We start from the raw sequence: 26,742 nt of genomic DNA on the forward strand, positions 1-26,742 counted from the left end.
TAATAGTTCACGAAACGTCATAGATAACAGAAAAATCTGAACAGGTTGAAAATTAAGGCCAAAACAGAATATAAAGATATCAACGAAGCACCTGAAGAGAATAATTTCAACTTTGCTGTACTTCTAAACACTCCAAATATACAGCAAAATGCATTTAAGGGCTAAAAAAGTGGATTTAGCATGATATGTCCCCTTTAAGCAGCCCTATAGTCGATCCACCACAGCAAACATCATATTGTGTTTTATGCGTTTGTTTGAGACATGTTTTTTTCGCCTCAGTGCAAAACTTACATTTCACAGGTATATTCTCCATCTGTAAATGTGGGAAAGTCGTGCAAATATTTCCATTTCGCTGCTAAAACACGTTGAACGAGCGCTGCTGTGCGCATGCGCGCCAAATATGAGCGCAATAATTCTGACTAAAGTACATTTTACTTGAAAAATGAATATGCGATATTTTTAACACCAGAAATATCTTCTAACTACAATAATTTATCTTTAGGATGTTGGATAAGTTGCGGTGAACTTATAGCTCATTACATTTCTTTTTCTTTTTTTACTTAAAATAATAGCTAATTAATTGAATTACTTAGGAATGTGTCATTATAAGTGAGTTTGATATAAAAATTCTGAATGTTTAATTCTTTATTATTTATGTTTGTTGTTGCACATTAGATGTGCCTTATTTAGATTTTTAAAGGCTTAAGGCTTAAATGTACTTTATGATAGCAATAGCTGTAAAGTGACTATTGTAATGGGTTAATCAAATAGGCTAATATACTGTAAAATCAGAGAAATGTATTCATACATTTTTAAAACAATCATTGTCGCCTTATTTAAGTTGATTTATTTTTGGATTGATCAAATAATGATATGCGAGAGTGTCAGTGGTAATATCATTGTAACAACTCAGGCTTAGCCTGACAGTTAGCCTGCCCTGGACCAGGTTAGTTTCCCAGCATGAGTTACAAGAGTAACTGAGTTTGAACTATTTTAAGTTTGCTTTTTTTTAAACAGAATCAACCAACAATAAGTCTGACTAACCAAACTTTTGAAGCCTTGTAAGCCTGGCTTGTATTTTAATCTTGCTTTAGCCCTCAGGCTGCAAAGCCCTTAACCTATAAGAAAACCATTAGTTTCAAAATAAGAATTTTAATTAGGCATTTCAAGTCTTATATTGTGATATTTGTCCAAACATAATTGAAAGAGCATATAAACAGGCTAATTGAATGATGTTAAGAGACATGACTTCCCTCTTGGATTAAGTTAGGCCTGCTGCATGCAACTTTTCGTATTCAGAGTAAATGTTCAGGTTGTGTTGGGTTATAGCGCCTCCAAGTGGCAAGACCGGCTTTTCTGTGTCTGATTGACTGAAGTTCACATAGATAGTAAACTAAAGAAAAAAAAAAGCACTAATGAAAACCATAATAACTTATCGCAGTTTGGCTTTAAAATGTTTGAGAACTTACTGTGCCCGTAACATCTTGCCTGAAATGCTAAAAAAAAAAAAAAAATCCTTCATAATCATATAAAGATTTTAAGAAAAACTTTAAAAGAACAATTTTGATTTATTAATTATAGAGTTTTCAAAAAATAATAATAATATTAATACAAATAACAAGCTATCTTGAAATAGCAGAATAAAGTCTAACATAATTTCATTTAGCAACCTTGACCTGATCCCAACTAATTGTTAATGATTTATGTTTCTATCGTCCTGGCAAGGTTTATAGAAAAGCAAGTGCATTGTCTTAGTTAGTTTATTTATACAGATATCTTTTATTGACTTTTGTGATAAGGATGTGACCACTTCTTGTCTTATGGCCTATATAAAAAAAACAAAAAAAAAAAAAACATTAACTATTTAATTAACATCATCAAAACTAAACCTTATGTTATAACATCAATAAAGCTAATTTAGGTCCTAATGTATTATTTAGTTAGGTAAAGTGAAGTTTAATGTATACTATGGAACTTTTGGGCCTCTAGCGGACCAGTGGTTAAAAACAAAACTGCATGCATTTTGTGGAAGAACATTCTTTTGGTTGTGCTTCGGCTCCATATGACTGCAGATGAATATGGTTATCGTACTGTTTATAAATGAAGCCAGGAGTAGGCTAGAATAGTTAATCGTGTGTTAAAAAATGGCTTTGATTGTTGCAAAAGATTGTTGAGATTCACAAATAAGAAAGAAAACAGCGCAAAATATAATGTCCAATATAGCACCACATCACATTCACAACAAGTTGTTTGGGAGTGTTTCAAGAAAAAAAGTCCTCTGCCATGCCCATGGTCATCCCAGTCTCCTGACATGAACCCTATTGAAAACTTGTATCAACCTGGATTTGGGAATAATATTTAATGTTAATTTCTAGGAGCATCTCATTTACTTAGCACTATACACTCTGGGAGGCATTAATTGACAAAAACACCACAGAAAACGCGATTTGTTGGAATGAACACAGAGTCCGAACGTGTTAAACATTGACAACAGGTTTAGTATTGATGTGAAGTTTCAGTGTTGTGCAAGTTATGTTCCACTGATATAGTGTGTCTGAACAGGACTGAAAAGTCTCAACAAAATAATTCAGAAAGGACACGGATCTGCTACCTGAGATTTCATTACTTTCCATTGGAGATTTCATCATTTATAACAGTAAGTAAAAAATAACAGACAGGTGCTCTTTGTTAAGTCAATTACTTTTTTACTACAATTCAACTGGATGGCATGTATCCCAATAAACATATTATAGGCAACTGATGCCTTTTTATTAGGTTACTAGAATATAGTGTGCTATAATATTTTATTGCTAACCCTACTTAAGGCCTAAAAATGACAAATTAAATAGAAAATCACTTATGAAGTCAAAGATCTCTTATATGAACAGTGATTTAGGCTATTACCTGTTATTGTTGCAGACCAACAAGCATTACCTTACACCCTATTCATAATATGGTGAAGCTGGGAATAGCATTCGAATGTATAATTCAGAATGTCCCAAATAAATTTTAATTATAATATTTGTTGGGCCTTTCAGTCTCAAGTGATTTTTCAGTAATTAATGGATTTGTTGTATACTTGTGAAATAAACGGATTTTGAATACATTTTGGTATAGGTTTTTTACTTTTTTTTTTTAACTAGGGACCTCTCTGCTCTCTTGCACACCAAGACCAAAAGACACAGATAACGATCCACAACACCCCTAATAATCCACAGGCATAAGTCAAACCTCAGAATATAAACCTCCCTATCATTACTCCTCATTTGTGCTCTTGTTCTCACTGTGACATTTCCCAGCAAGTGTTGTAATGCTGAGAATATAAACTGCAAAAAATCTTAGGAAAATATCTAAACATATCTAAAACTAGCTAAATTAACAACAAAGCAAAAAAAGTGGGAAATAAAATAAGACTTTTTTTCTAAGATGTATTCTCTGAAGTAAGGCTTAATATTTTCTTATACATTTTTGTTAGAGTTATCTTATTTAAAATATATTTAAAAAGTTAACTTATTGATCAATAAAATTACTTGTTTGCAGTGTAATAGGAAAAGAGGATGAAGCAGAACAGCTTTTTAACAGTACGTGTGGAATGTTTTAATGTTAAAGAAATTACTTCTCTTGCCAATAAAAGCATAAACTTGTAATATATATATTTTTAAACCTCTCTACAGCTGATCAGAATGGTTCAGATTGCAAAGACACTGATCTTTCTCTGCATGCTGATTGGATGGTCACAGGCTTTTCCTCCCCGTGATGTCATCAGTGAGAATGAAGCAATGAAAGATGCGGACAGGGTAGAGGGAGAAACAAGAGATGCTATACTAAATGTAGGTACAACATCTGTTTGCTGTTAGGTGTATTGTAAACTGCTGCAAAATGTGCATCTTAAATAACAATTTCCTGCTAATTGATTATACTGCTCCAAGTTAGCAGTCACTATGGTATTTAATTGAAAGAAATAACATTTGGTTTCTATTTAGGTCACTGATTTTACTCCTCCTGTGTGCCATGTGGTAAATGACACTTCAAACTGTCTTTTATCATGTGGAAATACAATTATGGAAGTGACCTATATCATGACAGATGGAGCTGGTTCAGGAATCGACTTCACCCGTATTTCTTCCTTTGGTGGGGCTTTTAGCAAATTCACTCAATATGATGGTCAAGATGAAAATGGCTACAATGCAACCCTTCTGCATTATTCTGGGATCTGCTGCCTTGAAGATGTGGAGGTTTCTGTGGTGGACAAAGCAGGACACACGGGAAAGTGTCCTGTTATTGTAAAGCATGTCAAGCCATGACATTCATTCTCTCATCGCTCCACCACAACAATGTCTCTTTGGTCAATACTGATGGTACTTATGTTGTTCTAAGATGTACATGAAAAATGGACATGTACAATTATTTTGACAATGCATTTTTATGTACAGTTAAAGTACTTGATGTCAATATTATTAAGTCAATGCTTTGATGAATGCTATAATACATGAAAATGTGATTCCTTGCCAGTATTTTTTAATTGATTCTAATTATTTTTCTGCATTCATGTAGTTTCACTGTACCATTAGAAAATAAAGACAAACTTGTAAAAGTAGCAGTCTGTTTCTAACTTTTATTCTACTTTAGTGAAGTTCACAACGTAATTTTGGGAGGAGTAAACCCATCTAATCTTTCATAACTGCTGGAGCATATAAGCAGCCGCTCACCTTGCTCTGGCATCAGCTGTTTTGGCATCCCTCCACCTCCCCAACTCCACCAATATAATTCAGGCATCTTGCTATATATTCATCATCCAAGCATTAGTAGTCCCACTGGGGGGTATATCTAAGTGCTAAATAGCCAAACCTTTTTATTATTAGTAGTAGTCAAAAATAGTGAGTCAAAAAGTGTCATAGTAAGTCTTGATTCTCATTGTATCTTAAACTGTTTTTTATATATCACATTGCAACAAGTCGGTTACTTCTCACTACAACAGAATTAGCACAGTTACTGCTCATTGAGTAATATATATATATAATTTTTACTCATGTGCCACCCACAACCCAACCACATGCCTTATTCTTCAGCACAATGGTAACCACAAAAACTTAAACATAACAGAAACTCTTTTAAATATCACACACCTAACCCTGACAAAGATATTTCCCTTTACTAAGAAACACATAAAATAAAACTTAATTTCAACTCAAACAAAAAATCCACTGTCTAGTTTCAGTTACTGCAACAAAAAGGCTTTAGGTATAGTCCCAACACAAATGGATTAAGTAACATTACATATTTAAATGGATTGAACAGAATAACACAGTGTTTAGCAATTGTGTTCTTTTAACTCATTTTAATCAAGTAAAATGTACAAGCAGCAATAATCATTTCAATCATATCATTGTTTTCCAAGGTTTCTAGTCTTGTAAATGTATTATTGTTCTGATTATTAGTCTTGTGTCGCTGGTTTATTTTTTGTTTTTTATTTCTGAAATAACCCTAATTTTACTCTTGTCTCTGGTCTAGCTTTTGTGAATATAACTTGCATCTTTTGGTGAGTGTCTTGCTCTGGTTCTTGTTTAAGGTTAGACTTATGAATCTATTTTATTCTGTCTTATCACTTTACAATAAACTGCACTTGGGTTTATTAACATTGACTTGCTGGAGTGGATATATTGTTACAGTGTTTGAGAATTGCATTTACTGTTTTCCAGTGAAGTATGACCAGGTCTTCGTTCTACCTCTCCCTGATGAGAAATTCACTGCACTCCAGCATTTCAATACAGTCCACATGATGTCGAATTTTCAACAAGTGAATAGTAGGAATTAAGTGGTGAGTCGATCCTCTAAATTAATGCTGTAATGTAAATCCTAGAAGGAGAACTTACACACAAAAAATCAAGTACCTGAAACATGCATAAAATATGTATCCATTTTACATGATGCCTTTTGTTTGATGAATGGATACGAACAGTTTTCTTTTTTTTTCAAATTAAGAATCAAATTCTGAGATATTTGTCCAAAAATGCTTGAATGATTCCAATGGTAGCCGTCACAGTTAGGAATAAAAGGACACCCAGCACCAAGAAAAACCCTGGCAACCTAGAAACAACAGCAAGAATGGGCTGTAATATGTTACAACTTGACACTACTTAAAATAATATAAATAATATGATACAAACAAATGTATTAAAAATCTTTTGATTATCACCTTTTTTTGGATTCACTGATATAGCCAGTAAAGTATATCTCTCTGGCCACAATATACACAATTCCTCCAAGAGCAGCAAGCACTATAAAAAAGGGGAAAATTAAGACAGTTATAAGATATAAAGTTATAAAATGGTTTCTTATTTTTATTTATACACCATAAATTCTGTGTAACTATATCATTGTTGTATAGAAATATACAATGTACATAATTATAGAAATATACTATGTAACATACCTTCATTGAAAAAGATGCCAGAGATCCACAATACCACCAGGAAAACAGAATAAAACTCTACACTATTCTGGCTAAAGAAATGGTGGAAAGACATATTTGTCACAACTTGCCAATCAAAGAAGATTTCATATTTAATTGTTAATGAATGAAAGTGTGTGAGTGAGAAGTGTGTGAAGTATGAGAGGCATCAATGAAGCAGTTTGGCTGTAAAGATCTTTGATCTTACTGTGCACGAAATGTCCTTTCAAACTCAGGTGGTCCAGTAACAATGGGTGGCATAATTTTATGCTTCATCCTCGACCACCCCACGCGTCTTGCCTGAAATCCTAAGATATTCAATCACTATTATTCAGCCACACCGTTTTACCACATTATAACAAATAAAGAAATTAATGATACATATCTGACATGTGATTTCAAGTATATAGTATTAGCTTGATAATCATACAAACATTTTTATAGAACCTTTCTGATTTATGAGTGATTAAGTTATCTTGAAATAGCTCACTGAAATCGAACATCATTTTAATTAGCAGTAAACCTTGACCTGATCTTATTACACGTTTGTCCGATTTTGGCCAGAAAAATCAAAAGTTCTAGTTTATTTTCTTCTTCTTTTTTTTTTTCTTTTTTTTTACTTTTGGCAACACATCGAGGGCCTAGTGTATGCAGGTTTTCTCTTTTACCTTGAACCAAACTGATTGAGTAGGTCACTAATTGGTTAAGATCTCCCCTCACCTGGGAAAGACCAAAAACCTGCATACACTAGGCCCTCCGTGGAACCGGTTTGAGAACTAACCATTTGAAAAATGTAACATTATGTTTACTCTTATGTAAAAGCTTTTACAGTCTTTTTAAGTTCCAGACAGTTATTTAATTCTGTTCTACATACATCAAATAGTAAATGATCAATGTTTTGACGAAACCTAATCGGAATAACTTTATTTTATCATCAATAATTGAATAAAAGACCTATTCACTGCAGAGCAGTATTTATAAAAAAGACGGTCCTTTGCTGAACATAAGAGCAACTTTATGAGTTTTTAAGGGTGTCTTATTTTTTATTAGGCCAACCATCATCATCCAATAGTCCACTTGCAGTGCAGTAGCCTACACGTTTGTATTTTTAATGGTGCAGAAGATTTAAGCTACTTACTTACCCATGTGGAGAGCAGATAGTATTGACACTCCTGCGAGGAGAACTGGCAGATCTGAAGTCATATTTTTGGTTCGAAACAGCTCCTTTTTTGATAAAGTCTAGCCACAAAGATGTGAAATTAGGTCCGTGTATCCACCTGTTGCGGTTTTTAAGATCCGGAAGTACCGATCTAACGTTTACATAAGGTGTTGCATCATGATTCATGTCAGACTATGCACTTCGCCTTTCCAGTCAAGTAGCAGTATGAGTTAACTTGGCAAGGACTGTCGCTTGGGCGATGTTTTTGAACTTGGGATACTTGGATTCGACTAAATTTGCAAACGCAACACAATAAGCAGTTTTATTTTTATTTTTAGAGCCTGTCTACCTATTGAACACAAACAGTGATTTTTTTTAAGTGGCCTAAAACACTATTTTGGGGTGACAACAACCTATTTAAGTCATAAATAACAAACATTTATTTCACAACAAAACGCATAGTCTTGACACTGACAATAGTATTTTAGGATGGTTTCGTCCGATTCAGCTGACAAAAATGAAGCTAATTGTCCGAGTGAATCGATTCTCTAAAATGATTCAGACTTCCCAAAGCTAGAGAACAGCAGCGCTATTGTAAAGAAATCAGTGCTGGGCGCTCGACGCTGATGATGTCAGACACTGTGCGCCGGGAACTGTGAGCTCTGCGCCGCTGATAGAAGCAGCTTGCTTTACCTAATAAACAACAGAGGAAGCGCAAACATGGACAGCGATGATGACGATATGGAAGAAGTGGTCAAAGGTACGACAGGCGTGTTCACGAACGACGCGGTGTGACTAACTTTGTTTTTGTCGTCTTTTCAGGGTGAACTTTTATGCAGTCTCATTCCGCCGAAGATTAGCCTACCGACAGCTGTCCTCTGTATGTCTGTCAAACTGTCAGCTGTCACACACCCGAGGCCCGCAAGCTTTGGAATTTTTAAAAACCCTAGATGACAGCGAGTCCTATTTCGGCTTTGGACTTTAGTTATGATTCATTCTAAAATCCTATTATAAGCTGAAAGTATAAACGTAGACTGATTTTGTTCTCTTGAAAATTCTTTAATTTTATTACATTTACTGACACTTTGTACAATATATAATCTTTTTAAGTAGCCTGTAAATGTCAAATGTATAGGTTTGATTTATATTTGCATGGATGTAATAATATTGTTGAAGCCACGTGGTTAAGAAAGTGTGGTGTTGACACAATCCAGAATTGGAGAGTTGCGTATCAGCTCTGGACTTCCATCAATTAGTGTAACGTTACAATCACTTTGAATGTTTTCGCTATGTCAAGTATCTAACTGAACTGATGTTATTAACCTGGGACATTAAAATTAGTGCTATTTTTAGGTATAGAGTGCATTAGTTACTCATCAGTCTATCATTTCGCTTATTTCTGATTACAATGTCATGACTTTTTAGGGCCACTGGATGAGGATGACCAGCCTCATGGTTTCTGCACTGTGACCTACTCCTCTAGTGACAGATTTGAGGGACACTTTGTTCATGGGGAGAAGAATGGAAAAGGAAAATTCTTCTTTTTTGATGGCAGGTTTGAGACTTGTGGTGTATGTTGGCACCATTATTAAGTTTATTGATTTTCACTGTATGATTTGTATGGTTAGAGACAACTGCCCCATGTTAAAATGACCCACATTACTATACCAGGTTGGGACGGAAAAAAATAAGGTTGTGTGAAGGGGAAAGAGAGATTGATTATCTGCGCTGCCAGCTTAGGAGAACCAATAAACAGCCCAGAAGAGTTTCATGAATGAACTATGTATAGAGTTTAGAAACACATCACTGTGATTCAATATCATTTAAAGGGATAGTTCACCCAAAAATGAAAATTCTGTCATCATTTACTCACCCTCAAGTTGTGCCAAACCTGTTTGAATTTCTTTTTTTTCTGCTGAACACAAAAGAAAATATTTTTAATTATATGGGTAACCAAACAGTTGATGGGCCCCATTGACTTCCATAGTATTTTTTTTCCATACTTTGGAAGTCAATGGTGTCCATCAACTGTTTGGTTACTGACATTCTTCAAAAAATTCTTTGTGTTCAGCAGAAGAAAGACATTTATAAAGGTTTGTAACAACCTGAGGTTGATTAGCCTAAATGATGACAGAATTTTCATTTTTGGGTGAACCATCCCTTTAAGTGCACATGCATCATCACCAGCAGTCTTGAAAGGTGTGAAAGATAATTAACTTGAAGAATTTACTTTTCCCAATTCTATTTGCTTCTCTTTGGTCTTTGTTTTTACACTTAAATACAAAAAAACTTATTTGGATCAATTTAATTATAGCAGATAAATAAATGTAATTATTTTTCACCTGCATATTACCTTTTTCCTCCCCTCTATAGTACCCTGGAGGGTTTCTATGTGGACGATGCTTTGCAGGGCCAGGGCATTTATACTTATGAAGATGGAGGAGCGTTACATGGGACTTATGTAGACGGCGAGCTCAATGGACCTGCTCAAGAGTTCAATCCAGATAGTCAACCGGTCTTCAGGGGCCAGTACAAGGACAACATTCGCTGTGGCATGTGCTGGGTCTACTACCCGGTTTGTTTTGCCCTACATCAAGCACTTTAATATTGAACTAGGAACATGAACAGTCTATTGAAAAGCTCCAGGTTTATGTATATATAAAAGTTTTCTTTTCTTTTCTGTCGTATAAAGGATGGCGCCTGCGTGGTGGGGGAAATGAATGAAGATGGAGAGATGACAGGAAAGGCAGTGGCTTATGTTTACCCTGATGGGCGTACAGCTCTGTATGGCTCCTTTGTTGATGGAGAACTGATCGAGGCCCAACGTGCCACTCTTACCACTCAAGAGAATGGCCGACCACACTTCACTGTTGATCCAGACAGTTAGTAGTAGCCTACTTTTATTTACACTCTCATATGTCTTATCTGAAACCGTTCACCCGTTGATGCAAATGAAAAACCCTAAATCTGGTTAGTAAACATTCATCTTGGCATTTTTCTGACTCTCTTAGGTCCTGTTTACTGCTACGATAAATCCACCTCGTCATGTATCGCCAGCCACAAACTATTGCTTGACCCCTACGAAAGTCAACGGTTGGTGCAAGCTGTGATCAACCATGTAAACCTCAATCTATCAAATCTTGTTTTGAACAGAAAACATGTACTTGTTTGTTCCAGTGATGGATTGTCTGGTCTTGTCATTTCAGTGGGGGAAATTCAGTTGGTTCTCTAGTCTAAATACATTATTTCTTATGTCTTCATCTTGTTGATTCAAGCTGAAAGGTGGTTTTCTTTTGGTTTAACAGTGTGTATGTGGGACTTTCGCTTATTTCCGGAGCTGGAGAAGGGCTATTTGCAAAAACTGAGGCTGAGGCTAACACAGTGATGGCTTTTTATAATGGTGTCCGCATTACACATTCAGAGGTTTGTTTGTTTCCATTTTTCATCATTTAATGCCAGAATGTAATTCTTTTTCATTTTTAAAGATGAATGGTGTGCCAAATTTTAAGTATTCTAAAAATCTGTTAATGTTTAAATTAACAGGTGGACGGTCGGGACTGGTCCCTGAATGGGAACACTATTTCATTGGATGAGGACACTGTGATTGATGTTCCGGAACCTTTCAATCTGACTGAGAATTATTGTGCATCTCTAGGTCACAAGGCCAATCACTCCTTCACTCCCAATTGCAAATATGACCCGTGAGTGTGAATGTATATTTTAGGAACATTGTGCTTTTGTTTTTATATGTTAATCTGAGTAGTATTTGGTTGGATATTTCAATGTAAACAAATCATATTGTTGGACAGTATTGGGTTAGTCATGTAACCATTGTACTAACAGCTGTTTATACCTGTCCAGGTACGTCCATCCTCGTTTTGGGCAAATAAAATGCATCCGAACAATCCGTGCCATAGAGAAGGATGAAGAACTCACTGTTGCTTATGGTTATGACCATGAGCCATCAGAGAAGTCTGATCCAGAAGCACCAGAATGGTACACAAAGCAATTGCTGGAGTTTCAGCAGAGGGTGTCAGGAAAAGGGGTTGACGAGACCTGCTAAGACCCTTCTCACCACCGCTGTCCTGGAAAAATATTATCTCCCATCCCAGCCTTCAACTACCACTAGAAACTCTAACTTTGTCCTTCGACTATCACAAGCTAACATTTACAAATAATCACACATTTGAACTGATTTCTGGCATCCTCATCCATTTACAAGTATTTTAACTGTGAAATCCTTGCTCAGATCACTGAGCAAGCAACAAAACTCTATGGTTCTACTGTTCTACAATGTGGAAGGTCCTGGTATGTGTGTCAGTCAGGGACTGAGTTGGTTGAAATAATAAGAGCAAGTGATTTAAAAGGCATTTTGACTTAAATCTATGAAGCGGAGTGGAGTTTGAAAGTTTTAAAGACTATTGTTACTATTCCTTTAAGTATTCAACCTCTTTACTACAACTTGTGTTAACCATGCAGTATTATACCAATATAATGTATTTTGCTGCTTTGCTCATGTTTCCCCCAAGAACTAAAAATATAAATTTGTTGTCATTACCAACAAATAATCTTGTAAACAAATTTGTTCTGTCTCTATCATCATGTACAAACAGTTAAGTTTACATAGGCTCTAGTTGTCTTGAAGTACAGTGTTATACTGACAAGGCCTTTTATTTATTTGTGTTATTTTTATGTGTTTTTTCACACACCAAGAATACAATTAAAAATGTACTCCACAAAAGAAAGTTTAAGTATACTTTATGTGTTGGGAAAAGACTGAACAGAGTGTATCTGAGACTAAGGAGAGAAATCTTTTTTTACTGATCTGAACTTCAGCCTTTGATATGCAAAAGATACCAACAAAGATTTATCAATAAAACTCCAGCATAGAGCACAAGTTCATTTGTCTCATCTTTTCAACGTTCTCGGTTATTATATAAGGAGGTTATATTTATGTTATGAATTTTTTTTAATGCCAAAATGCAGGAAGGTATATGACCTGCCAAAGTAATCAGGGCAACACTCGCTGGAAATGTCCACACAATGGGGGCGTGGCCATCGTGCTGCACCTGCGCGCGCGCCAGGTAAATGAGTGACACGCTCGGCTTCACCACTTTCTTCTTAACAAAGCGGCCCGGAAGTGATAAAGGAAAAAACGGCATAGGTAAATACGCAATATATTCTAATTTAAAGAACTTTATACTTTTAAATTGTGTTTGGCATTGCTTCAGAATAGCGTTTAGTATAATTAAGTTACTGAAGTGGTTTAGTTCTAGAATCAAACCAAACGTGGAAAGCGATAGTGATTTACTGTTTCAAGTCAGTAGCCTATACGTTTGATAAATGATTCAACTCCGTTTAGAGACATAACAGTGAAATAATTTTCTCTTTTAAATAATATTTATGAACATAAAACTACTGTTTGATTCTTCTGTCCCCGCTGAAGGCCTGAGATGGACCGTTACAGGTATTTCATCTTCAATCAGAAGAGTGTGGTGGTCCTCGGCATCCTTCAGGTGGCGTGCGCGGGGCTTTGCGTGGTTTGCGGCTTTATGGACGCAGTTTTCCGAAAGAGCACAACTCTGAGTGAAACAAGGGCTCCACTCTGGGCTGGACTGGTGAGAAAGCTTAACACTTACAATTTATTTATTTTAAAATGGCTTCTCCGGTTAACCAAGCATCCCAGTTCGCCAGAATATTGTTGACAAACTGGTTCAGTCTCAAGAAGGTCACGTGATATTTCACTATAGTATAACCTTAACATGATTTTCTTTTTCTCAGTGCTGCTGAATGTGGTTTCATTCATTCATTCATTCATTAACCATTCATTCATTATTAACCATTTCAGTAGGCCCAATTCTATGGGCCATTTCTCGCCATACACAAGAGACTGTTCATGAATGATTTTCCGGGGTAGGTTGCCTTGCCAGGTCTTTCCCAATCCCTCCCCATTACATGGTTTGGGACTCACTCGCACATTCATACAGACAATTTAGCGTCTCCAATTGACCTACACCGCATGTTTTTGGATTGTGGGGGAAACCGGAGGAAAAAACCTGGGACCTTCTTGCTGTGAGGTGACAGTGACTGACTGAGCCACTGTGAAAGTGGTTTAGAATGAACTTAATACTGATTTTTAGTAACGGAAGATTATGCACATAATCATAAAGAAGATTAGGTTTAGGTGTCCCACTTGAACCGCATTCACCCTATTGACACTGATTCTGTAAAGCTCATTTTACTTTCCCCTCCTCTTTTAGATTATGGCTGCACCTGGTGTACTTGCCCTTTTTGCATCTCAGAAGAAAAACCCTATTTTGGTAATAATTTTTCTTTTAATTGCTCACTATTTTTTTTTCTTGTGAATTTATTAAGTATTTTTCCTGACAGTTGTCTCTTTCTACCTGTTTATATTAACACGCTCTCATTAATACTTTAAGGTAAACGCCATGATCGTCTCCTCTGTGGTGTCACTTTTTGCTGTTGTGGTTGTCTTTGTTTATGCTTGCATCACTCTCAGCTATGGAGAGGAGGATGATGAGATCTTCCATGCCCATCCAATCCCTGAAGTGGTACAGTCAATAATAATTTGCTATGTTATACCCTCAGCTTAAAATATAGAAATCATTTATAAAGCTGTGTCCTGTGTAGAGGGTTGTACTCAGCCGGATGGTAAAGGGCGCAAACAGCACCCTCCTGGTGGCCTGCACGGGGTCTCTGCTCTTTTCTTCTCTGATCGTATATGTTGGCTGTCGCAGTCTGCCGCTTTGCGGCTGCTACAATTCTGCAAATGGCATGGTGGGTGAAGTCTTTTATAAAACAAGGAAATTCATAAGAAAATTGCAATATCTAAAAGTTAATATATAGTACACAGTATTGAGCTGTTAATCACTGCATGGGTGCGTATTTTACAGGACTTTCTAGTTCCTCAGAATGATCCTGTTACTCCAACTGAACTCATATGCACTTGGCAAGGTACGCAAGGGAACATTGAAGTGGGTTTGAACACTGAGATAACAAAATCATATTTCATGAGTCATCTGCCACATGAGCCACAATGTATGCAATTATAATGATGTTAGTGAGGATGTGGCTGAATATAATGAGATTTTATTTTTTCTCATGCAGATGGAGAAGAGCGAATCTTTAACTCCCCCGTGTCATTCATGGATCACTGTCCTGAGCAGGAACAGCAAGACCTCTCCACACCTCCTCCATATAGCAGACTAGCTTAGTCTTTTTTTTTTTTTATGCATGTGACTGGGCAAAATATCAAATATTGGGAAATTTAGTTCATTAATTTGCCCCAGAAAGTGTAAAATGTCCACATTTCATCGAGCTTGCTTGTTTCAATTCTACTTAAATGTGTTTCTTGATGTTTAAGTTATTATCAGTGCCATATCAATTTTAAATTATATTTTAGTGTTTTTTTTTTCTAAACACATATGCCTTAGCTTTATACTTTTTTTTAATATCATAGACTGATATTTTTGCATAAATAAACCTGTATATATTTTACAATAAACAATTATTACAAATTAAGAATTCTATTTGCCTCTTTATGGATCTAAAACTACAACCTTTTGCTTTTAAATGGATGTTCAGACTAATAAAACTAATCAGTTCCAGAAATTTCATTTGGACTATGCACTTGATGTTGGCACCCATGTCAAACGCAAAATGGTATCGTTTTTGAGATGGGTTTCAGTTCATTACTTTAAAAAGAATTTAATAGTCTGACGAGAATTGATTTCCCATATGCACTCTTTAATGGGATAAATAAGGCACAACATTCTTCTGAAGTTCAAAGATGTGGTACTTTATTTCTTAGTAAAACATTAACTGTTAAAATAAAAACCGTAACCAGCATGATTTCTTTTGCACTCCTTTGATTACAGTAGATTGATGGTTTATATTGTTGATTTCCTTTACTATCAATCAACTCACTACCCAACACTGAAGATTTGAGTTGTATCAGAAAAATGATTAGTAAAGATATGTTGTGCATGCTTGAGTTCTGGCATTTTTGTTTTATCAACTATTGAACCCCTGATATCATGTATTGGCTCATACACTGGTTGCAAATATGCATTCTGAAAGAATAATAAACCATAATTAACCTACATGTAATAATAAAGTGTCACTTGAAACATTCAACAACCTTACATATATTTGCTGCGTTTGTAATTTTCAATCTGTAACATTCTGTGGACTTTTGAGATCTGCTTAAATTTTACATTATCTGTTATTAATGTGTTAATGCAAACAGAAATACATAAACAGACAAACAATAGAACCCAGACCAAGAGCGTTTAGAGATCAATTCAGCATGAACCTAAAAAAAAGTGATGTTTCTGGCAGATAAATGATGAGATAATCCTTTTGTAATCACCCAGGGTCAAACCACAAAGCACAAATAGACAAGTCTTTACCCATGCATTCAATATTTAAGGGCCATACCATGCACAGTTCCTCAGCCAATCACATGCTCCCCTACTATACCCCAATCAAACAATGGAACGCATCAGCTAATCTGGCCCTTAACCAACCCACTTCACATACATATTTGAAAATCATATGCAAAATCACTTTTTGGCAATTCCCCATAAAAAAAAAAATTAAAACATGTCATGCCTGAGATTCTTTCATGCACTTCACAGGACCTGCTGTGCTGTTACATTAAAGACATGAATGGATATTTCGTAATGGATTAAACTCTGTTCTGCATATTAGTGTGGGAAATAAAATGGCCAAAGGGAAAGAGATAAATTAGCCATTAGCGAGTCTGTATATTTTTACTACTAAGAGAGATTACACATTCAAATATAGATTGATATCAGACCTTTTGTTCAGATCAATGCATGCAGAGCCATGAATAATATGAGGTAATCATACTAAGTTGTGATTATACAGTACAGATCATTGTAATTTTGCCTAATAAAGCAATACTACATACCAAACATGACCTTAGACACTGACGTAAATATCGTCAGTGAATTATTGTCCCTTTTTACCAAAAGTCTTCTGAATTTTGAACCGATTCACAAGAAGGACTGGATAACATGCATAACTCCTTACAGTTGATTTTATTCAGATAAATGACTGCTAAAAGAAAATAAATTGGCAATAAATAAAACACTGGCAGTGGGACAAGGACTGGCTTTAAGACTTTTTAGGAAAGGCAAGGATATCAGCTTTATTTTACTTTTAAAATCATCCCTCACTTCTATAAGACCTATTAGCAGCTCTAATAATAAATAACCTGCATTTGGTGAGTGTTTGCCGGTTTGTCATTTCCTCCCAACTTTCACAGGATGTGTGTGGGTGGGAGAGAACGAGAGAACAAACAACAAACACACAGACTAAACCAGATTCGGCGTTTCATCTGGGAGGCTGAAGTGATTTAGCAGAACGGTTTATCTAATTTTGGCAAGAAAATTGTTTCAAAGATATGATGAAAAAGGCAACATCTTGTGTATGACAATTTCACCCTTCAATTCCACTGCGGAACTGCATAACCGACAAAACTAGTAGTTAAATCTAGTGAAAGTGTTTGGCAGTGGCATATGAAGCTTGTATATGTAAGGTAGGTTGGCCTACATGCAACTTGTCAAAGCTTCTGATGAGTATGGGGGAAACCTTTTCCTAAAGTCGTTTCCCCTTTAAATAATGGCCATATTCTGCACGTCAGACACAATAAGAAATCTTGAGAATAATTGTTCCTGTGTCCTCAATCCTGGAGTTCAGCTTCACAGAAAACACAAAAGCACCTCTAAATCTGCTTCTCTAAAAAGTGCTTCACCTTTCACCATCTCTTTTCTGTAAAGAGGTGCCTCCTCCTTTAAACATGTACTTCATTAGCTCCTCCAACAACCACATCCCCAACTTCCCTTGTCCTCCTCATCCTGCCTCCTGAGAGTGACAGTATCTCCTGATCCGCAAGGTGGCTGGCTTAATATCAGCGGCTTCTGAGATTTCAGCTTGTGCGCCACTGTCATAAAAATGGCCTCTACGTGGTCACTGTTATTCCGACCGCCATCGTCGTTTCCGTAGGGGTTTTTGGCAGAGGTCTCGAACAGAGGCATTGAGTGTGCATCGGCAAACTGCTGTGCTACGTCAGTGCTCACTTGTGCGGCATGGCGCAGGTCGCATTTGTTGCCGACCAGGATTCTGGGTACCTCCTGCCCCAGGGCATGCTGACGGCACTCCTCAATCCATGCCGGAAGGCTACGGAAACTAGCGGCATTAGTGACGTCGTAGACAAACACCACAGCGTGGACGTTGCGGTAGTAGTGCTGCACCATACTCTTGCGGAAGCGCTCCTGGCCTGCAGTGTCCCACAGCTGGACCTGGAGAGTGGGAAAGAGAGAGCAATTAGCAGTCAACTTATGCCATCATAGCACACATCTGTTATTTAAACATTACAGGAGAATGCGCGGTGTGTTCATGCCTAAATGAACAACACAGGCAGGTATTATGTGAATGGTGAAGTGTGGGTCTTGTGCATGAGAGGGTTTTGAAAATTACATATAGTCTGCAACAGAGCTCTATACTGAGGATACTATGACAGCTGGGAACGTCATGGGGAGGAACAAGCTGTTACACCCCAATGAGTCTAACCCTGCATTTAATTTCAGTGTCTTTCAAACTGTATCATATTTGATGCCTGAATTTCTAAGACCTCTAAATTTTCAACACGATCAAACATGATTCAACACAATCTACTACATGCCTAGGCACATCTATAAAAGCTAATTAAATATCCTAATTGAACTAAGGCCTAATCCTGGCTTAAAGGTATAGGGGAGGATTTTTTACTTCCGGGTGGATCACCTATACTATTGGTCCTCCTAATTGTCAATCATTCTGGTGAATCAATCAAACTTTTCAAAAAGCGGAGAGGGCGGGTCTTATCTAAAATTCGGAAAGATCCTCCGCTATACCTTTAATCTAAACCCTGTTTGTGAAACCATAGAGTGATAACTGATATTTTATATGCGTTTTCTGCTATATTGTTACGAAAATCTCATTGATTTACATTAAATGCTATCAGAATTTCATCTTACATTTTGGGCATACAAATAACTGCACCAAATTGCATATTTGTGCTCAATTTGGGCCTCTGAATAAAATTTGGGTATATTTTTCTCCAAAAAGTGTATCGAATATGATACAAAACATAAAACACATGTGCAAACTGTTCTGTTCCATTAAAAAAAAAGTATTTTTCTGACTATTATTTCATTGTGTCAGGTTTTACTGGGTTAAATCAACGCACACTGGAGTAAGTGAACACAATATCCTTCTAAAATTACAAGCATCCTCACCTTGATTTTCTCGCCATCTATTTCAATAACCTTCTCCCGAAAATCCACCCCGATAGTGGCCTCAGTCCTGTCTGGAAACTTGCCCGCACAGAATCTATAGGTGAGGCAAGTCTTGCCAACTCCAGAGTCACCGATCACGATGATCTTAAAGATTCGAGTCCGTGGGGGAGGCAGCGAAGAGCTGGTCAAAGATGAGCTAAATTCAAATGAGGACTCGATATCTGCCATGCTGACTTCCTATTGAGAAACAAGTGCCCCTTACAGACTGACACAGTGAAAATGTACTAACGGGTCAGATAAGTGATTCAGACGCAGGTTTCGCTTAACCTTCAGCCCTTCACCTCAAGCTTCATGTGCAAAACTCAGAGATTCAAACGTTGGTGAATGTATTTGACGTGGTGACCGGTACACTGTACATTTTGCTGATGCATTCCTGGCGGAGTCCTCTTTCTGTTCTGTTTGGGTCTGTGTAGCCACGTACGACGTTGATACATAACTGTAATCTCGCGAGAACAGTAACAGAATACTGAGAGCGTTTGTTTGGTAGGCTACTTCCAAACAATACACGTGCACGAAAGAAAGAAAAAACACATTACAAAAATGAAATATACTTCTGTAAACAGAACACACAAACTAAATAAATATTAAAGTAATTAAATTGAATTAATTAATTTTGTATAAACAACGGGGTGGAAGATATCACTTTCCTTCCAGTGATGATTTGATTGTTAATATTTGTTATTTTAACATTGATGGAGAATGGACTAAAAAGATTCAGTTGGGTTCGTTCACTGATTCATTCAAGCTTTGTTCAAAAACACCGATCCGTTCATGAGTGTAACCTCTCTGTACAGCGTACAGTCATGTGTGGCTTCAAGTAAACACTGACACTTACCAAAGTCCAACTCTAGATTTACTGGACGACTGCTGAAAATGTTGGTAAGTTCTTACAATTTGTTACTGTTTTACAACAGTAGCCTAATAAAACACTCAATGAAATGTTAAAAGTTTATTCACTAAAATGTTTTCATTATGTTCAAATATTTGTTTGAATTTATAGCCTACATATTTAAGTGTGTCACAATGTCTCTCAATGGTAATGTGCAGCACTAGCCTATATGATGAAACTGCTGTTCGGCATCAGTGTCTGGAGATCATGCAGATTTAATGTGCTGATAAATAGGTACATCAAGGTGTTGAGCTGGAAACGCCTCCCTCAGGACTGGAGAGAGAGTTTCATACTCTATTTAACTTTGATGCTCTGCAATTTCTGTCTGAACTCATTTCTACCTTCCAACCTGAGGTTGACAAGGTACCCACTTTAACTTGAATATAATTTCTAATAGTTTTTACAGTTTGTTACTCTGTTTTAAAATATCAGAATATAATAGTCAATAACAATATAGAGCAATAAATATAGCAAAATGGTATTGTTGATTTGTTGTGTTTTTGGAACTAACCTGCACTGTACAAACTCAAATTACATATTTACTCATAACAATGTTTGTTTATTTTTTGGATAAGTTTTCATTAAGAGATATTCTCACTCTTTTGCAAGGTTTTGAACTTGAGAGTTCTCCGGAAAGTTCAATTGGATCTTACTGGAGAGTTACCAGGCTTTCTGCAGGACACAGCTCACATCCGAAATGATCCCAGCTGGAGAGTTAACCCTGTTCCAGACAGATTACACTGCAGACATGTGGACATCGGTGACCTTTCACCCTGTGATACACAACGTCTTATAATGGGACTCAAATCTACTGCCCAAGGGTTACAGGTAGGACTTAGTTGTGCCAATATGATGGTGGTGACATACAGAAAACTATAGTGGCAAATATATGCTTCAATGCACTGAATACAGTAAAGAAAGAAAACGCATTCCTGGTTGTAATTATACTATTGTTCTGCTCTGTTGTAGGTTGATTTTGATGATGGCAACTGTCCAACATATCGCAATCAAATAAAGGGCATTTATAATGTTTACCTGGCTGTGCACAACCAATTTCAGGGTGAGTCCTATGTCATCTCTTGCTACTTTTTTATTAAAACTGTGATCTGGAAAGCATGTGTTAACAATTTGTCACATTTCTTATAAATAGATGTACCACCCATTTCTCAGGCTCCAGTCCTGATGCTCCGTCCTCGAGCGTGGAACATGGTGGAGCACAACATGATGGTATGGATCTGTAGTGAGCTGGTATAATGGCACAGATTAGGATATCCACGATTTTCCATGTGTGTTGGTTTATTTGAAACTGGGTTCCATTTAATGTTCTATTGTAGGATTTTACTTGTTTTAAAATTATAACAACTTACAACCACAAATGAGATCTATTTAAAATTTCAGCAGTGAACAGGAATCACAGACCGCCACATATGATCATCTTGCGCGGGACAATCAATGAAAGTCATTCATCATAAACTCTTCTTTAGTCAATGTCTAATTTGTGTCTGTTTATGTATTGCTCCAAATGGGGTTTTGGAGAAATATCTGATTCAGATTAAAATGAAAGATTTTAAAATTAAAGAGTGAATGTGATTTCACCAAGTGCAACATGTTCCTCCTGAATCAACATCTTTGTTGATCCTGGAACAACATCCCAATCAACCAATCAGATTTGAGGGATTGGTTTTGTCAAGTGTAGGCTTACAACAAGGGTTAAGGGCTTCTACATCTTCCTTATTCACCCATCATTTCCCTCTGATTTTAGGGATAACGTATGGGTAAGGTTAGCTTTAGGAGTAGGGATAGCGGATAGGGTTACTAAATTTTCAGACAGGAATGTTGATCCAGGAACATGTCTTACTTGGCAAAATCCCAATGAACAAAATGAAAGATGACTAAGAAATCTCTTTAGCTGTAAATGAGCTAACCCTGAATAATAAAATATCCTTCTTGGTAGTGAGAAGACTATGAACATCTGTTTCCCTGCAGGTGAACGGTCGAGAGGTTCCTGGTCCATTGTTTGATTTTGGTCTGCTGATGTTTCATAATGCAAAACTACTTCTTCAAAACCAGAGTGGCCCTTTTTTCTACTTGTCCAAGGTCAGTGTCAGATCATGTTACTTCATTTACTCGGACAGAACTTCAGTGTAGTATCAAACATATCCAAGAAAATCTTCATGTTTTGTTGTACAGGTTGAGAGCTACATGGAAGCCAGATTGTGGAGTCAGATTTTTTTCTGGACTGAGAAGAAGGTGCAGATCGAGATTGCATTTGATCCATTGCAGTTTTAACTACCATGCAGTTTAAATTCGGATATTGTTTGAATTATTTCGTAGCTTGGCCTGCCAGCGGGCTGTATAAAGGCTACCGTGCTGATTGAGTGTGTCCTGGCATCGTTCGAGATGGAGGAGATTTTGTATGAGCTCAAGGAACACTCTGCTGGTCTCAACTGTGGCATCTGGGATTACTCAGCTTCATTTGTCAACAAATTCGGTCAGCTCACATGCTTTCTGCAAGTTTGACGAGTTTAAACCCAATCACATCTCTTGTTACTGACGATGGTTTGCTTTCTAGGTCATCGGGCTGATTTCCTCCTCCCTGACCGCAGTAAGTATGTAGATATGGAGAAGCGTTTTCTGCACAGCTACATGGACCTTCTAGTGCAGACGTGTCACCGCAGGGGTGCCCTAGCAACAGGTGGCATGGCAGCTTTGCTGTTGCCTAGAGACAGAGAGAGTGACCTCTACAAGACTGTACTTGCTACTGTCACCAGGCAAGATGCAAATAACAGCTCTATGGTTATGGTGATTGGAATCCAATCCATAATCACAGTGACACATAAATTATGGCATGAAACATGAAATAGCCTGAACTTTTTGAGTTATTTTGGATATCATATATTTTCATTATCCTATTATAAGGCAGCATCACTATTACTATTGATCAGGGCTGCGATTTGAGGTCACATTAGAGAAATTTCCTGTGCAAAAACAGGTCAATAGCACAGAGATGCATGAAGCACTGCTTTCTCTTGGACCACGCTGCAAATTCATGTGACCAGCTTGAACGTGAGCAAAACCTGCGTGGGAAACTTTTTCGCCCTCACGCGAAATTCTCGATCACGGGAATTCTTACTGGAATGACTAGATTTCGCCTGCAAAATCTCAAAGAGGAACTATAAATATGACGCACCTTAAGTATTAAAATTTGACCTGTAATTCTGCCATGCACGAAATCTACCTTAAATCACGCACCTTGTTTTGGAGCTGGTCAAAGCAATTTTCTGACAATTGTTCCCTTGCAGACGATATTCACATTGAAGGAGGAGCACAAACCATATCTAAGGACCAGAGTATAATAGAGACTTTTTAGACTCTTTAGACTTGGAAACCACCAACCTTGGTAACCACATAGTAGTCCTATATAGCCATTCAGAATACCTTAAGAACTACATAGTGATGCTGCCCTTCAAACGATCCACAACACCATAACATTGTAAGGGCCTGTTTTGCACAGGTACTTATGTCGTTACAGTTCTGTAATCCATATTTGAATTGCCTGATCAGTCATATTAATTTTAAAATTGAACAAGTTTAACAAGTTATGTTAAAGCCTAGGCTACATATAATATAATGTATCTGTGCTGATCCAATTATAAAAGACAGCTCATCCAATTATACTTCTGTATTTGTTCTCCATACAAATGATCTTTCTCGTGTTGCTTTAGACTGAAGTTACTGGAGATCAAAGCAGGAGTTGATGGCTTCATGGTTTACGACATGGACCTGATTAAGCCCATGCAAAAAGTAAGTGTCCCAACAGGTTGTTCGTAGGTCTAATCATTGACTTTCCCATCACATCACTAGCAAATATACATATAACAAATGTTTACATATACAAATATAAAACTCTTTCTTTCTCTCCCACAGCTGTTCCAGCTTCACTCTCACGGTCAGAACCAACTCATGCAGCTGCGTGAAGACATCAATGTGACCCCTGAGGACTTGCTCATTATGCCTGCAGTTAGTTCAATTCTATCACTACAAATCCTGTCAACTTATTAATAAATTTGTGGTCCTTTCAATGTCTTAGGTGTGGTGAGGTCTTGCAAATTTGCATTATAGTTTAAATGCAGTTGTCATTATATTTAATTTTCAAGTGCTTTACATCTCTATATAGGGAGGAGTAACATTGCACGGACTGAGGTATAACATCGCTGTAGGAGTCCTCTTCATTGAAGCCTGGCTTTCAGGTACAAAACACTTTTTTTTAAACACTTTAATGCTTTGTGCTCAGAAAATTTGAGGTTTTATGGATATTAACTTTTAACAACAGGCAGAGGTCATTTCTTCTATCTGGGGAAGGTTGAGGATTCGGCAACTGCAGAGATATCCAGATCTCAGGTCAGTTCACCACAATGCCCAGCTCACATGGTACAATACAACACCATCTCTTATTCTAAGAGGCTGCATTTATCAGGTTTGGCAGTGGATCCGGCACCAGGTGAGACTGGAGGATGATGGGATGGTGGTGACACGAGCTCTAGTCAGCAGCTTGGCTGACGATCTGATGGGAGATCTGAAGGCAGCCATAAATTGCCAAACAAACAGGTAGAGAATGCTGTATAGATTCAATACATTTGTTGGAATGTACACACAAAATGAAGTGGGATTAAAGCAACAACAGACCATGCGTTGCAGTGATTTTACCATGGTTACAGGATGTTCTTGGGGGCAATATGAATAAATTACTGTTTAATTATAAAACATATAAATTATAACATATAAAAAGGTTAATATTACAAAATTAAAATTCAATATATATACTAATAAAGTACTAAATAAATATTAAGCTCCTCCTCAGTTATATAGTTGATTAGTCTAACTCTGTGAAGTTATGAGACCCTGAACAAAGGAGGATCAGATCTTACATTACGGACATTGCAGTTTATTGTTCTCTGTTCACATCTTAAAAATAAAGGTTCTTTATTGGCATCAATGGTTCCATAAAGAATCTTTAATCCATGGAATCTTTCCATTGCACAAAAGGTTCCTTGTAGTGGAAAAGGGGTCTTTATATTATTAAAATGTTCTTCACACTAAGAAAATTAATAATTATTTTAAAATCCGTTCACTGAAAGGTTCTTATGGGAACCAAAAACTGTGCAGCCCTCATGCCTGCAGCATGGCATGTTCACTGATGCCGCTAAACTGTTCATTGTCTTAAGTACTGTTCCACAGGTTCATGTGCAATTATTGTTTATGGTTCACTGAACAACATGAAAAACTAAAGATTGTCTAAAGATATTCCAATAAAGCTTACTTGGATTTTACAAAATTGTAGTATCCTGAAAAAGGGATGTTTCTTTCTTTTTATAATAAAGAGTTTATTCAAATTGTTTTCAGTAATTGAAATAAAGCTAAAATAAAATATTAGATGACAAAAAAAATAAACAAAAATTTGAAATAAGTTGAAGTAAACTATAACTGAAATAAAAATAAAGCTAAATAGATATTAAACTAAAAAAGCAAAAGCACATAATAAAATTACTACAGCTTATAAACTAAAATTAAACTGAAAATTTAAAAATAAAGCTAATTAAAAATATATATATATTAGCATATAAATATTAAAATAACACTGGACTAACTGTAGGCTGTTTCACATTGTTGCATATAGCCTATTTTCAACATTACTTATGCAATTAGAATTCAGTCATAATGTAGCTGAATGAATACTGCTTTATTGGATTTTATTTAATGTCCCCCTGGGGTCTTAATATCTCAGAAAAATGCAGTATTAATACAGTTGTTCTTCTTAATTACCATTGTAAATCTGTTACATACAGAGCTGTGCCACCTCTGATTGCACAAGAGCTCACATTGAGAAATACTGACCTTTTCTCTCCTTCCACCCTTTTTAGAGACAGAGAGAGGTTGATGACTGCTGTGTCCATGTTTCTAGAGATAGTGCAGAAGAATGATTTCCCAGAGTTCATCACTACATACCTGAACCTGGACCACACTTTCCTCAGCTCTCAGAGCCAACATGAGAACGGACCGACAGATGCGGTGCCCAAAGCCAGACTCTAAACAAGTGTGGGATTACACAAGTCTAAAATTACTTCTACATCACGAGCAAAATAATACACCCATGAATGCATGAATATGTTGTCGTAACATTTCTTCATACCTAGATTTTTAGACAAATAATTATGAAGATGGGTCAAAATGGAGTGTAAAAAAAGATATGAGCAAAATACTTCCATATAACATTAGCACAGTAGTACTCGACCAATCGACTTAGAATTTTAGGCCAAAACAACTAAAAAACAAGATATGTCTAATCGTAATTCACTCTCTCAACAGCTATCTGAAAAAACCTGAATATATGAGGAATCCTAATTTCAAAAGTGAGACATCTAGACCTGGACCAAGGCGAAGTTCTAAAATATTTTACAGGGTAGAAACTATGACTGCAAAATATTTTATAAAAATGAAAAATTTTACTGAATCAAAATGAATAATTTTATAAATAAATTACAAAGAACTGGCCTTCAAATATTGTTGTGGAACATGGAGAGCGCCTTGGAGTCAAAAAGGTTGAGAACCATTGCTATAGAACATGAATTGAGGCTATAAATCAGTTTAATATCTTTTAAAAGTCATATTTCCAGTTAAACAACCAGTAAAAGTAACACCTAAAGGAGTAAATTTAAAACAAACACTCACTGTAAGCACAAATTTAACTTGAGCAGCCTCTGCAAATTCTTGTGGTCTGTATTTTCTAAGAAATGAAATGGTTACATCTTACAGTGCACAACCGAATGTGGAAATTAAAAACAAAAAGAGAAGTGCA

General features: G+C 36.5%; 5 protein-coding genes across 6 annotated transcripts; 3 read left to right on the top strand and 2 right to left on the bottom strand.

The window, feature by feature from the left end:
* Window positions 1–4,906: 4,906 nt before the first annotated feature.
* On the bottom strand, window positions 4,907–8,520 carry mgst2 (microsomal glutathione S-transferase 2). The gene is made up of 5 exons (XM_081382789.1): window positions 7,594–8,520; window positions 6,660–6,759; window positions 6,434–6,504; window positions 6,197–6,278; window positions 4,907–6,087 (listed from the first exon to the last, which is right to left on the bottom strand). The coding sequence occupies exons 1-5, from the start codon at window positions 7,652–7,654 to the stop codon at window positions 5,985–5,987; spliced, it is 417 nt and encodes a 138-aa protein (XP_081238915.1). The 5' UTR covers window positions 7,655–8,520; the 3' UTR covers window positions 4,907–5,984.
* Window positions 7,771–12,506, top strand: setd7 (SET domain containing 7, histone lysine methyltransferase). The gene is made up of 8 exons (XM_081382788.1): window positions 7,771–8,370; window positions 9,036–9,165; window positions 9,984–10,185; window positions 10,303–10,492; window positions 10,622–10,703; window positions 10,916–11,033; window positions 11,154–11,311; window positions 11,472–12,506. Exons 1-8 carry the CDS (start codon window positions 8,331–8,333, stop codon window positions 11,671–11,673), a joined length of 1,122 nt encoding a protein of 373 aa, XP_081238914.1. The 5' UTR covers window positions 7,771–8,330; the 3' UTR covers window positions 11,674–12,506.
* A 140-nt stretch (window positions 12,507–12,646) lies between these two features.
* Window positions 12,647–15,150, top strand: LOC308700405 (uncharacterized protein). Of its 2 annotated transcripts, none has more exons than XM_081382027.1 (7): window positions 12,647–12,774; window positions 13,057–13,228; window positions 13,871–13,930; window positions 14,051–14,182; window positions 14,262–14,408; window positions 14,525–14,585; window positions 14,739–15,150. In XM_081382027.1, the coding sequence occupies exons 2-7, from the start codon at window positions 13,064–13,066 to the stop codon at window positions 14,843–14,845; spliced, it is 672 nt and encodes a 223-aa protein (XP_081238153.1). In that variant the 5' UTR covers window positions 12,647–12,774; window positions 13,057–13,063; the 3' UTR covers window positions 14,846–15,150. The 2 variants fall into 2 exon arrangements, with proteins under 2 accessions (XP_081238153.1, XP_081238154.1); XM_081382028.1 differs by having other exon boundaries at window positions 12,768–12,929.
* Window positions 15,151–15,358: 208 nt separating this feature from the next.
* On the bottom strand, window positions 15,359–19,464 carry rab33ba (RAB33B, member RAS oncogene family a). Its single transcript, XM_081382026.1, has 2 exons — window positions 18,938–19,464; window positions 15,359–17,959 (listed from the first exon to the last, which is right to left on the bottom strand). The coding sequence occupies exons 1-2, from the start codon at window positions 19,163–19,165 to the stop codon at window positions 17,468–17,470; spliced, it is 720 nt and encodes a 239-aa protein (XP_081238152.1). The 5' UTR covers window positions 19,166–19,464; the 3' UTR covers window positions 15,359–17,467.
* ugl (ureidoglycolate lyase) lies at window positions 19,463–26,741 on the top strand. The gene is made up of 15 exons (XM_081382025.1): window positions 19,463–19,876; window positions 20,121–20,249; window positions 20,496–20,714; window positions 20,856–20,946; window positions 21,037–21,113; window positions 21,873–21,983; window positions 22,077–22,136; window positions 22,221–22,377; window positions 22,459–22,657; window positions 23,612–23,690; window positions 23,814–23,906; window positions 24,064–24,136; window positions 24,220–24,287; window positions 24,364–24,494; window positions 25,808–26,741. Exons 1-15 carry the CDS (start codon window positions 19,871–19,873, stop codon window positions 25,974–25,976), a joined length of 1,662 nt encoding a protein of 553 aa, XP_081238151.1. The 5' UTR covers window positions 19,463–19,870; the 3' UTR covers window positions 25,977–26,741.
* Window position 26,742: the final 1 nt, after the last annotated feature.

This window comes from Scardinius erythrophthalmus (genome assembly GCF_964197995.2).
Source record: "Scardinius erythrophthalmus genome assembly, chromosome: 13".
NCBI lineage: Eukaryota > Metazoa > Chordata > Actinopteri > Cypriniformes > Leuciscidae > Scardinius > Scardinius erythrophthalmus.